The 13,359-nt window shown below is 32.9% G+C and overlaps 1 protein-coding gene across 1 annotated transcript in view; it reads right to left on the bottom strand.

Moving 5' to 3' along the window:
* LOC117108722 overlaps positions 1-13,359 on the bottom strand; it is a 54,502-nt gene that overhangs the window by 13,216 nt on the left and 27,927 nt on the right. Inside the window, exons 6-12 of the mRNA XM_033250846.1 lie at positions 12,304-12,513; positions 10,672-10,764; positions 7,035-7,160; positions 6,145-6,357; positions 3,662-3,784; positions 2,561-2,669; positions 1,269-1,404 (exon numbers count right to left, since the gene is read on the bottom strand). Coding sequence (XP_033106737.1) covers positions 1,269-1,404; positions 2,561-2,669; positions 3,662-3,784; positions 6,145-6,357; positions 7,035-7,160; positions 10,672-10,764; positions 12,304-12,513 — 1,010 coding nt within the window. The remainder of the gene's footprint in view (positions 1-1,268; positions 1,405-2,560; positions 2,670-3,661; positions 3,785-6,144; positions 6,358-7,034; positions 7,161-10,671; positions 10,765-12,303; positions 12,514-13,359) is intronic.

The raw sequence follows: 13,359 nt of genomic DNA, 5'->3' as shown, positions 1-13,359 counted from the left end.
TGACTGAGCTAAGCTGGTGGCTGCAATATATTTGCAGTGTCTCAGGAGATGTTGGTTCCACAGATATTCAGATTCAAAAATGTACTGGTCTTACAAAAAATTGTTAAAGGAAAAAAAGGTTAAATACATTAAATTCACCATTGGTAGAATACAATTTATAATAAACACAATTCATACTTTTGTTTTAGGTTCCTGAATTTGTGCTGGGTATGCGAGTCAATAGTGGACTAACGTCACTACCCCAAAATGCATAGTTCGATTAGGGTTGAGATGCAGCTCTTTAGGACCTTAGTGGAATAACGTCACTATCCCAGAATGCATAATTCGGTTAGGGTAGGGGGATATGGGTCATTAGGACCTTAGTGGACTAACGTTCCTATCCCAGAATGCATAGTTCGGTTAGGGTAGGGTATGCGGGTCATTAGGACCTTAGTGGAATAACGTCACTATCCCAGAATGCATAATTCGGTTAGGGTAGGGGGATATGGGTCATTAGGACCTTAGTGGACTAACATTCCTACCCCAGAATGCATAGTTCAGTTAGGGTAGGGTATGCGGGTCATTAGGACCTTAGTGGAATAACGTCACTATCCCAGAATGCATAATTTGGTTAGGGTAGGGGGATATGGGTCATTAGGACCTTAGTGGACTAACGTTCCTACCCCAGAATGCATACTTCGGTTAGGGTAGGGTATGCGGGTCATTAGGACCTTAGTGGAGTAACGTCCCTATCCCAGAATGCATAATTTGGTTAGGGTAGGGTATGCGGGTCATTAGGACCTTAGTGGAATAACATCACTATCCCAGAATGCATAATTCGGTTAGGGTAGGGGGATATGGGTCATTAGGACCTTAATGGAGTATAATGTTCCCATCCCAGAATGCATAGTTCGGTTAGGGTTGGGGTATGCGGATCATTAGGACCTTACAGGAGTAACGTCCCTATCCCAGAATGCATAATTCGGTTAGGGTTGGGGTATGCGGGTCATTAGGACTTCAGTGGAGTAACGTCCCCACCCCAAAATGCATAGTTTGATTGGGGTAGGGGTATGCGGGTCATTAGGACCTTGGTGCAGTGACGCCCCTACCTCAGAATGCATAGTTTGGATTGGTTTCTTTGATTTTGTTTGAGAATTTTACATGTACTGATGAAATTTCCTTTTTGGACTTAATAAAATATATCGTATCGTATCGAATACTTATCATTGACCATATATCCATGACACCTACCTCTCAAGCTATACAGTAAATGAACATTTGGTACTGACCTATGACCCTGTTCTGTTAGAAGTCTTGTGAGGTGCTCCGTAATCTGTCGTCCTCCAAACGGTAGCCTGCTAACACCTCCTTCAACGATGTATCCATCCACTATTGGAACAATATCAATTCTTTCACCTACATTAACTAAGATGAGAACACAAACATTAATTGAATTAACATCTATAAAGGAATTCAAAATGTCAAATGTTGTGAAATACCATTTATTCTCATTGAAGTAATGAGTTACAGAATTTGAACACAGGACACTTAGATTGAAATGTGATCGTCTTTATGTACTTTCGTGTGCCTTCCATTTTTTTGTACCAGAGGAAGTCAAATTTAAATTTTACCCTGATGTACTATTGACAAGCAAATTACTTTGCACTGAACTTGAATTTGCACTTTGAACTACTTAGCAGCTGAAGAGAGGTGCTTAGTTCACCTGATTTCACAATGACACAAGTGAACCACAGCATCGGGGTAACCCCCTACACTTCCAAAAGATGCAATGAGATGTTTAAAGTGCACACGAGTCAGATGTGTACACTGTTTTATATATAAGTTCTTATCCAAAAGACTTGGGGTCAAATTTATCAAACTAGAAATCAGCTTAAATTGGTCTTAAGTCCATTTTTTTGCTTAAGTCAAATTTATCTATATTGCTTAGCTTAAAAATTGCTTAAAATTAGAAAGTCAATTGTATGTTGGCGCCATCTTGAAGGACGATTTTTAAGCCAAGATTTTGATAAGATTGAGTAATAAATCAGTTTAAGATATTTATTAGGGACATCTTAACTTTTTTGACTTAAGACATTTGCCAAGCTGAGATTGATAAATCCCGGGCCAAATTCTACCAAATGAACCCCGGACTAGAAGCGGCTCGCGCCAGCGCCAATGCTAAGGGTGTATTTAGCACGGAACCACTGCCTTACCACTCAGCAACTCAACTCACACATCTTTGCTTATTCTATGTAATTGTCAAATAGGGATTTTAACCTTGCTTACTCTCTGCCATTGTGGTATTCGCAATGTCATCTTTCCCACTATTATTGCACTTAACTTGAATTTGAACTTTGAACTACTTAGCAGCCAAAAAGAGGTGCTTAGTTCACCTGATTTCACAATGAAAGGGGCTGAAGTGAACCACAGCATCGGGGCAACCCCCTACACTTCCGAAAGATGCAAAGATAGATGTTGAGATACATTCTATGCTTAACACATGTTCATGCTTTATACTCATTTGTGTTATCCATTAAGTGCAGACAAATAATATGTACAATATTCAGAGTGACAATCTTACCAACAACACCAGACGTTGCCTTGTAAGAGTATAGCGCCATCAACGCCTGCTCCTGGATAAAACAACCCTCTACATGGAATCTTTCAAACAACAACTCTGCAAGTTTCTCCTGTAACAGAAAAAAAGACAATTATAACAAATTTTAAACAAAATATGTACCACTTCAGTTCCACCTGGTCCTTCCTTAGGTCTAACAATCATTAAAATACCAACCTTTAATATCTGAAAATTAATTTGTATATACTGTACTGTAATATACCAGATATATTCATGAACGAAATTCTAAATTGTTTGTTACAATAAATTCCTAATTATATCAATACAAGTGCATTGACATTGTAAGATTTATTTGATATAATTTTTGAACAACATTGAAAATGATCCAATTACTTGTTTTTACATTTTTTTTATTTGGTTTTTTTTTGTTTTTTTGTTTTTTGTTTTTTTTGTTTTTTTTTTGTTTTTATTTGTATTTTTTGTTTTTTTGTTTGTTTTTGTTTTTTGCTTTTGTTTAGTTTTATCACAAAACCAGATGAAACTATTTGATAACATTGAAAATGTATGTTCTGTAAACCAATTTTATTTAATAAACCTGTGACATGAAATAATAACAATTTGACTCCTTATATTCAACTACTTTTCTGCACTGTGAATCGATTTGACAGATCTTTAAAAATATATTCTCCAGATTGAAGGATTAAAAGAAAATATGTCTCAATGTCTATCAAGTATGGTCAGAAAGGGCAGAATTTTGTCAAAGAAATGTAGGCAGAAAACAAATTATTGAGGAAATAAAAAATGTATGTGTGAGGTAAAATGTACGAGTAGAGGGCACCCAATAGGCCCTTGTGCTGAAGATGCTATTGAGTGTACAGTATATATAGAATGTTAGGTTGCAAAGTAAACGGTCACGAAGAAATAGATTTTATGGTGGTGCAGAGGAGATATAACAGACATAAATTCAAAATCTTTTTTCCTAAACTTTTCACTTTAGTATGTTCAAGAAACAAGATATAACAGTATAAATTCTTGCATTAAACATAAATGAAAATTCTGTTTAATTATATAGATCTTACTAGAATGAATGAAAGTAGCACTCACCAATGTCTTCTTACCAAAGTTGAAGGGTGTAATGAGAAGGGTCGTAAAAGCAATGGGGTCTACTTTCAGCTCCGAATAGATATAGTTTAATAAACCTTCTACTACATCTAAATTTAAAGTAAACTAAACAGAAGGAGATAAAAATATTGCTGTTAAAAAATGAATCAATATATCTATCTGCAGAAGGGTACATGGATGACAATATAAATTACAGCTCAATGCTAAGTATGGCAATCTGCTAATTGGTTAATTTGTGATATGTACATTGTATTACGTAGGATAATTTCCTTAATGAGGAATTACAGCTGGAGAGCGGTATTAGTCATGATAATAAGACCATCCTGGATTGGATTGAATTTATTCGGTGTAAATACCAAGGATAGCCCATGAAAGTCTAGAAGACAACTTATTTCCAATGGGGGTCCTTCTGGTGGTGATTGGGCAGTCCACTTGGAGACAATCCCATACTCTTTTACGTAGAGTGTACTGCGTTCTTTAACGTGCACATTGGGCCATAATGCACACGAGACCAATGGGTTTAACGTCTCATCCGAAAGACGGTGCGCTATTATAATTTGTATTTCAGCCCTCCAGCTGAAATACAAAGAGTGGCTGCGATGGGAATTGAACTGGGGACCTAGAGATCACCACGGCTCAGCGCACACACAGTGGCTACCACCAGATTAGCCAACTGAGCTAAGTTTTGCTCTCTATGATGACACTTATTGTTGGCCACTTTCTGTCATTTGTCAACACATTAGTCAATCAATCAGCATATTTATTAGGTCGTCCTATGAATCAATCATTTAATTAATTACTCAATATTACTCTGGTTGCTGCTAAAATTATAGACACTGAGAAAAAGATTAATTCACTTTAGATATCAGTTCCTTATTGTTAACAATTACCGTAATTATAACTACTATAATATAATACTATTCATTATATCTTTGTCTTCCTTTGTCTCCTATTGTCTTGTCATGTTGTAATGCTTTATTTTTATATTCATTAATGATTTTTTTTTCTTTTTTTTGGCCTCCCTTCACAAGCCTTGCTTTTTGGGATTTACTCCTCTTATTAATTAAGTTACATGCTATTTTCATTTTGTTGAAAAATAAGAGAAATAAATGTAGCCATTGAATTGAATTGTATGTGTTATTTATGATCGACATTGTTGAATGTTAATCTGATAGGCACTTTGTACAGCAACTTGTTTCTTTTTTTGCCTACAAGTTTCATTTGGGTGAAATAATATTATGGTTTTATGATTATGATTTATGTTTATAAATTCTATATATCATTTTCTATGTATTCTATTATATTAATTGTTTAATACTTTTTAGTATTAGCCCAATTTTTGAATTGAAGTTCTTTATAATCATGTTCCTCAATTCATTTACTGATTGATATAATAATCAAACGTTATTCTTATTTAGACTGTTAGAAAACTAATTGTTTTATTGATGTAGTTATACATCAAATGGTCAATGTAATTAGTTATTGTTATTACACTGTTTAGAAGATCAATTGTTTACTGATGTAGTCATATATCAAATGATCAATGAAAATGAAAAACTGTTCACCTCAAAATATCAACAACAATATTCTGGTCAACTTATTCTTATGCTTATTAAAATAAAATCATATAATGTAATTACAATCGACCCAAAAAAGTGAATACTGGTACCAAGATAATAAAATCCCCACCTTTTCTTGTTCTAGAAGTGGCTTCAACGGGTAGACAACTTTTGATGCTGCACGACAGTCCGGGTGAAGTGCATCGAACCCATACACCTTATGGTCTTTTTGCTTCTTGTTTGTTGCCACTACACAGGGAAAGAAAAGCTGTGGGGTGGGGTTATCATCTGTCAGTACTCCTGCTCTCACCGCTGAGCTACCAAGGTCTATAATAACAACAGGCTATAGGGAAAAATATCAGTAGTTTTTAGCAATATTCATATGAACAGTGATAGAGTATGTAATGAAGTCCTATTAAGGGGAACCTTCGAGTCTCATTTGGGTGAAATAATATTATGGTTTTATGATTATGCTTTATGTTTATAAATTCTATATATCATTTTCTATGTATTCTATTATATTAATTGTTTAATACTTTTAGTATTAGCCCAATTTTTGAATTTAAGTTCTTTATAATCATGTTCCTCAATTAATTTACTGATTGATATAATAATCAAACGTTATTCTTATTTAGACTGTTAGAAAACTAATTGTTTTATTGATGTAGTTATACATCGAATGGTCAATGTAATTAGTTATTCTTATTACACTGTTTAGAAGATCAATTGTTTACTGATGTAGTCATATATCAAATGATCAATGAAAATGAAAAACTGTTCACCTCAAAATATCAACAACAATATTCTGGTCAACTTATTCTTATGCTTATTAAAATAAAATCATATAATGTAATTACAATCGACCCAAAAAAGTGAATACTGGTACCAAGATAATAAAATCCCCACCTTTTCTTGTTCTAGAAGTGGCTTCAACGGGTAGACAACTTTTGATGCTGCACGACAGTCCGGGTGAAGTGCATCGAACCCATACACCTTATGGTCTTTTTGCTTCTTGTTTGTTGCCACTACACAGGGAAAGAAAAGCTGTGGGGTGGGGTTATCATCTGTCAGTACTCCTGCTCTCACCGCTGAGCTACCAAGGTCTATAATAACAACAGGCTAAAGGGAAAAATATCAGTAGTTTTAGTACTATTCATATAAATAGTGATAGAGTATGTCATAATGCTGAACACCTAATAAGGGGAAAAATTTGGGACCAACAATTGTGTCCCCTTAATAGGAGTCCCCTGTTGGTTGTAGAGAGAAAATATATACTTTCCCTTGTTTTTTGGGCAAAAAAGTGTCCCCTTAATTAGGGATGTCCCAAAGGAGGGGTTTTACTGTAGTATGTTGATATGAAAGTACTTTAACAACTTGTGACAAAAAAAAAACCACAATTACAGAAGTCATATCTACTGTAGAATTAATTTTAAAGATGAACAGAGATGACAGGGTTTACAAACTTTCCTACATATACTGTACAACCAAATCCTACAAAGCAATAACCTAAGACAGTCCATATCCAGTCTTAACAGGGCTAGAGCTAGCAACAGAGGGCCTCGTTCACACAAACGTCCATCTCACAGCCTGATGTAGTCATTTAGATTACAGAAATTATGCAAGTCAACTTTCAATTGTGTTTGGTTTAAAATTAATTAATTTACCACAATAATTCATGTACAAAAACCAGATGAATGTATTCAAACATTATATAATTGTTATTGACAAATTTAAAACACACAGACACAGGCCCTTTGTCATTACCAAAGTTAAGTGCACCACAGATTATGTCTTACTTTTGTATATCTCCTTGAAAGTGTTGATCCGATTCCGCCACTATCTTTAGCTTCTGCAATAAGTGCCTTTCTCCAGTCTTCAAGTTCTGTTTTAGTGCCACACCTTAAGAGCAACACTCTACCTTTCTAGAAACAATCGATTCAAAAAAAAAAAGTATATAATTAAACCAATCAGGTTTATTTAACACAGGATGTTTCCATTTTCAACATACTCTTAGGGATTAAAAGTAAACTTTGATAATAATTATGCTATCAAATCACGTAATGCCACTTTAACACTCTGACTGCAATCGGGGAAGGGTTTAATATATCTTTCCTGCTGATCCAGGCACCAGTTATCTCCCGGGACATAAGTGCAGACAAACAGTATGAAACATTACTGTATTACATGATGTTTGATGTGGGTATGATATGACATCATCATGCCCATATATAAGTACAATAATGATATTATGCCTATATATGGGCAAATCACTGATATTTGATAATAGGGACTGACCTTTATAACACCAAACCAAAAAAACTTTTTTTAATAGATGAATAATAGTCTCATAACACCTCTCTGAAATGGTCGCTGCTCTGGAATGACCAAAACATTAATTGGTTTTTTTTATACTCTTAAGCAATTTTGTAGGATGGAGTTCAGACCTTTGATGTAACAATTAATTTATTCTATGGTATTAATGTTTTTAACGGTAAATTTTAATGTGTTTTGAGCTTTGGCTTTGTGAAAGTGTGGATTTAAAAAAAAATATTTATATGCATTTTATTGACTGTTTTTAAAATTCTGAAGTTTTTTTTATACTCCAAGCTATTTTGTAGAATGGAGTTCAGGCCTTTGATGTAACAGTTTATTTAATTTCTAGGATTAATGATGTTAACAGTAAATTTTAATATGTTTCAAGCTTTGGCTTTCTGGAATTTTGGAATTTGTGTGGTTTTTTCCTTTATTTATATGTATTTCTGTTTCATATTTTTTATAAATCTGTATCAATTCATTTTTGGCTAAGCACCACTCTCATAAAGCGATGATGTGCTTATTAATATATATACCTTATTTTGAATGAACATTGCGGCGTATGTAACAACATGCTTTGATTCTGTGTATTATAAATATTGTTGATGCTAAATTGCATAGTTACCAACCGTCTCGCGTCGTGCAGTGTCCTAGGACAGTTCTATTTTCATTGTAGGGATATTCATTTAAAGAAAAAATAGCAATGGTCGATGTAGCAAGATATATTCACGAAAATATAGACCTTTCCCGAGTGTCAATCAAACTTAACAACTGGCCAATGAGAACAAGGCCAGGAATAGACGCATGAATATTACAGTCCACATGTTGTCCCACAAACACGTGTCTGAGATGTTTTCAACACTGTCGTTTTGTGGGACCTTTGCAACAACATCCAAGGTGGCAGCAGGTCTTAGCAGAAAGGTTCATTGATGTCAAGTCCTCATACTATTTATCAAGTCTACTGGTAAAGTCACAGACGGCAGTCAACAGCATGTGTTATAAACTACAAAAAAAATCTCTGTTGTTTAAAGGATTAATTAATTAAGATCACCAATTACAGTAGCATACAATTAACACTCCTATTAGTTATTCCAGTCATTGATTGAGGAAATCTAACAATCATATTAAGATGATTATTAATTAGCACGTTGTCACATGATTCAATTGTACGACACCTTGACACACATTTACTTATTTCCAAATATATTTTTTTTTCTTCAGAGACTGTTGGAAGAAGGCCTTGGATTAGTGGAAACCTGATTGGATTAGGTTTCAGAATCTATATTTAGATATCCAGCTTTATCAAAGTTGTGTCAGAGATTTTATTACTGTACATCAGTGCATACTTATGACACTATGACCTTTTATGAAATCCCTTGAAGCTAATTTAAAAGATTCTCTGTGACAGTAGGTACCAAATCTAGTCTACATTATGTAGCCTCTTTATTTGGAGGATCTATACCTAACTGTCACAGAGAATCTCGTACGTTGGTATTTAGCGATACAGTTGAGAAAAACTAAGGGAGGTGATCTGACAAACCCTGAAGGGGAATATAAAAGCTCACGATATGAATCAACTACATACATTCTTGCTTGAAATTACACAATAATGCAAAGAAGATAACACAAAAAGTAGTGTTAGACCAAAATACAACAATATATATACAAGTATTTTATAACGTTATAAATGATGAAGATAATTGTATTTGTATTTACTAGTTTTGGTTTGTATTTTTTTATGATTAAATTTCATAATTTCTGCATTCCGAGGTACAGTATCTTGTAAAACAAACAATAGATAATAATACATTGTTAGATGATAATAATGGATGCAGGAACAATAATAATGCCAACAAATAATTATGTTTATGAATAAATAACTTAAATAATATAAAGAATACAATGACAAATTAGTATTCATTCAACTAGGAAGAAGGATCTATACCATTCCAACAAAAGGTTTCGACCACAATACTCAAAACTGTCAACTTATTTTGGGTTGTTTTTATGAACCTGTCATTTCAATTCATAGTTTACTAACCTAATGAATATCTTAAAGAGAAATTTCTAATCATTTGTAAATCTAATTTACACTATAACATGTGGCAAAGACAAGCCAAACCAGTCACTTGTTGCAAAAATGATTTTCAGATTAATACATAGTTAAACAGTAAAATGCAAGCTATAAAATGGTAAAAGAATCATTTAAATCTGACATTTTGTTATGAAGTTACAGGAGTTCAAACATACAGCTGTTTAAAAAACAATATTTGAGAAATCAGCCTTTAAAGTTTATGATTTTGGGTATTTCTCGAACAGAAACCATCACCAAATTGTTAAAAATTGTTGTTTTAACATCGAAAATGAGGAAAACAACAGCATAGCATGATGTATAGATATATAAAGGTTAGTTTAGTGCATTAAAATAGATTTTAAAAATTTTGACATTCCAGCATGTTTTGGCCATTATCCCTGAAACAGGATTTGCGACGACTGGCTTGTCTCTACCACATATTATATGTGTATTTATTATGTTAACAATAACATACCGTACTGATAGCTAAAAGTAGATCATATTCATAAGATCAAGGAATTTATTCTCCAAGGATGAAACTAATGTGAAAGGATATTCTATGTCATATTTAATAGGATTTTTTTAAAGGGTATCATACAGAAACACTCTCCCAACATCAATTTCAAAGTCAAATAGTTGGCAACAGAAAAGGCATTCATAAAATGTTTTAAAAAATATTTAAAAAAAAATAGAATTTGATGTTTTTCTACTTGGAATATTTATTGGCACATTAGATAGCTTTTTGCGAGAATCCACTATCACTGGAAGTTGATGTCTTTTTTAGTCCATCTGTCGCACCAATTTGTAGCTCCACTATACACCATTCAAGTCAGAATTTCAATGGATGTTTTTTTTCATTGAAATATGACATAATCTTTGACTTAGAGTAAAACTTTTTGGGATATGTTGTGCAAATGTTTTCCTACAGGTTCCAAAAAAATAAAATGTGAACCCTGTCCTGTCTGTCATGCTGGAGTTAGCCATGATCGGAATGTAGTTAATATTGTTTTTAATTTATACCCAGATATCCACCTATTGCACCTTACCGTATCTGTTACTTCAAGAGCTTTACTGCCAACATCATTCACTCGCCCGCCAATTAACTGAATATAACCCAGAGATTTTCTTGCTTTATGATCCTATAGAGAGAAAATAAACATAACCTTGTTACCATACCATGCAATTGTTTTACTTTAAGATATTATGAAAAAATATACTCCAAAAAAATGATGTACAAAAAACAAATCATGTATTGATGTTTACAATCTACAGTAACTGGCATCTGGAATGTTCCATTATAGATGTATGGTCCCCTCAAAAAGACAACAAAAATCATTTAAAGTAATTTTTGTAATTAAATTGCTCATTTTGCAGTACTGTAACATATAAATTATTAACTTGAGCAAATGACTGAATTAAAAAAAATATGTACCCTGATTTTTATACTGGATAATGATAATAACCTTATCTAGTGACTGGGAGTGTTTCTATCATTTTTTGCTGTCAAATTATGGGTACACATTTTTAAAATATTGTATTACTTCAAATAAGCAAGTTAATAATCACTTTTATTATATTTGTTGTTATTTTATTGGGACAATACATCTAAAAAACTGACAAAGTTCACCACTGAGAAATCCCACTTGACATGAACTTGAAAATGTTTAGTTGTATATAAGTTTAATATGTATCTTTAAAAATTGGATAAAATAAATGATAGGAAATTAATTAATTTTGAAATATAATTGAGGGTATCATACTATTGTTTGAAAGATGCTTCAAAAAATTAAGCTTCTGCTTTGATTTAATTCAATGTTGGCACATAATATAGTGTGTCATCGATTAAAGCACTTTCTAAATCAAATATTATTATTATAAATTAGGCCTATCATTACTTAAAAGTAGAATAATATTCTAATTCCGTAATGATAGAGGGGGAATTGGCCAATGGAGAAAGTGGAGACATTCCAATATCAAAAGATGTTTGGGCAACATATCTTTTTGAATTTTATTTAACCATCATCTCAAAGAGATGCTGGTCAACTATGAAGGAATATTAGAATGAATTTTAGTCAAACAAGCATTTATACGTAAAATATAGAAATACCAAAATATTTAGTTATTATGTATTGTATGTGTTTTAACATGAGATTACCTGTAAATGATATAAATAGACACATTTGTTATTCTTTATAAAATTCCCGCATTAAATAATTTTAGACCCCCATGAGTATGGCATAATATTGATGAGCCACATATTATGCATATTATGTCTGTTAAAATATAATCATCCTGAGCTGTTTCTATTTACTGTTGGCAAATACTGTACTATAGTGCACATTTTAGTATTGGTAATGATGGATGGGTACAGTATGTTTCATTGACAATTATTTTTTGTCAAGTATTTTTTAATTTGGTTGTTTCATAACACACTAACAGACTTTGTAGAGCAATAAAGTTAAAGAAAAATAGAATGTACTAATTCAGATTAGGTTGACAACATGATCAAAACAAAAAAGCCTGATTGGTCAGCAAGTAATAATTTTTGTTAATATAATTTACTTTAGATCATTTCAGAAAACAATAATTAGATAATATGTCCATATATAAAGTAAAAAAATATGGTAGAACTAAAAATAAAAAGAAAAACTACTGTACCTTTATGAAGATTAATTTACCTCATAATAGAATAAGTTCCCTTCTTTTGCACGAAAATAACGCTTTTTCCATTTTTTGATGAATGACGCCCTCCGTCTTCCCATGGGTAATTTCTCCATGTATCCCTCCATGTTGATGATCTCGCTTCGTATTGTGGGCTTATCGTGCACATGTGGGTTGAGAGGGGTGCGTCTCTGAACATTTGTGAATATGTCCTTTAAAAGTGGTACCTACAGTAGGGGGAAAAAAACAACTTGCTTGTTATTCAGTGAAGGTATCGTTTTATATAAATATTCTCTGAGTATTTGCAGTATTTTCTTCATTTATTCCTGCTTTGCAGTTGATCAACATTTTGCAGTTTACTGTAAGTACTGCACTCTTATTCTCCAATCATTCATATCATTATTGTCATCATTATCATAATCATCACCATCATAATCATAACAACGAAAATTGAGGTTGATAACTATGATCAGATGATGACATACTGTACATGTGATGATGATAATAGATAATAATACAGTATGTATCCGGGCCAATGCAGTAATGATTATTGATTGTTTGTTTGTAGTCTGCAACCTCATGTTTTTAACTTTTTCCCATTTTATGCAGAAGCTTATACCATGGTTTCAAAGATAGAGTAGTCATGTGATAAGTCTAGGGTATTAAACTGAGATACGTACATTCAAGATCAGAAGTGGTCATATTGTTTGTGTCCTTGTGGTGGGCAAGATAGAGACTTTTTCTGCATTTTCCTTGAAAGATACAGTATACGAGGCTACAGTCTCTCCACCCATCCGCCAATTAAAACAGTATTGAAAATCAACAACTTTTTTTTAAAATGTAAAACATGACAATTTTACAAGTGGCTTATGAAAAATACAGCCAAACCGTAGGAAATTAAAATGATGACATGTTCCTATTTTTTCATGTGTGCCTTTATATAGGCTGGTACAAACTAAATTTATTTTGGTCAGTTTGTTTCACATTCCGGGGAGTTGATAAACTTTCATTTTTTTTCCTTCATTTTCATATCGTAAGTTTGACTTTGACATTTGGACCAGTGGCGGCTCTAG

Source organism: Anneissia japonica, unplaced genomic scaffold (assembly GCF_011630105.1).
Source record: "Anneissia japonica isolate Jap-2015-1 unplaced genomic scaffold, ASM1163010v1 scaffold128_len593404_cov183, whole genome shotgun sequence".
Classification (NCBI taxonomy): domain Eukaryota; kingdom Metazoa; phylum Echinodermata; class Crinoidea; order Comatulida; family Comatulidae; genus Anneissia; species Anneissia japonica.
Note: the sequence above shows the minus strand (reverse complement) of the source record. Positions and strands in the feature narration are given on the sequence as shown.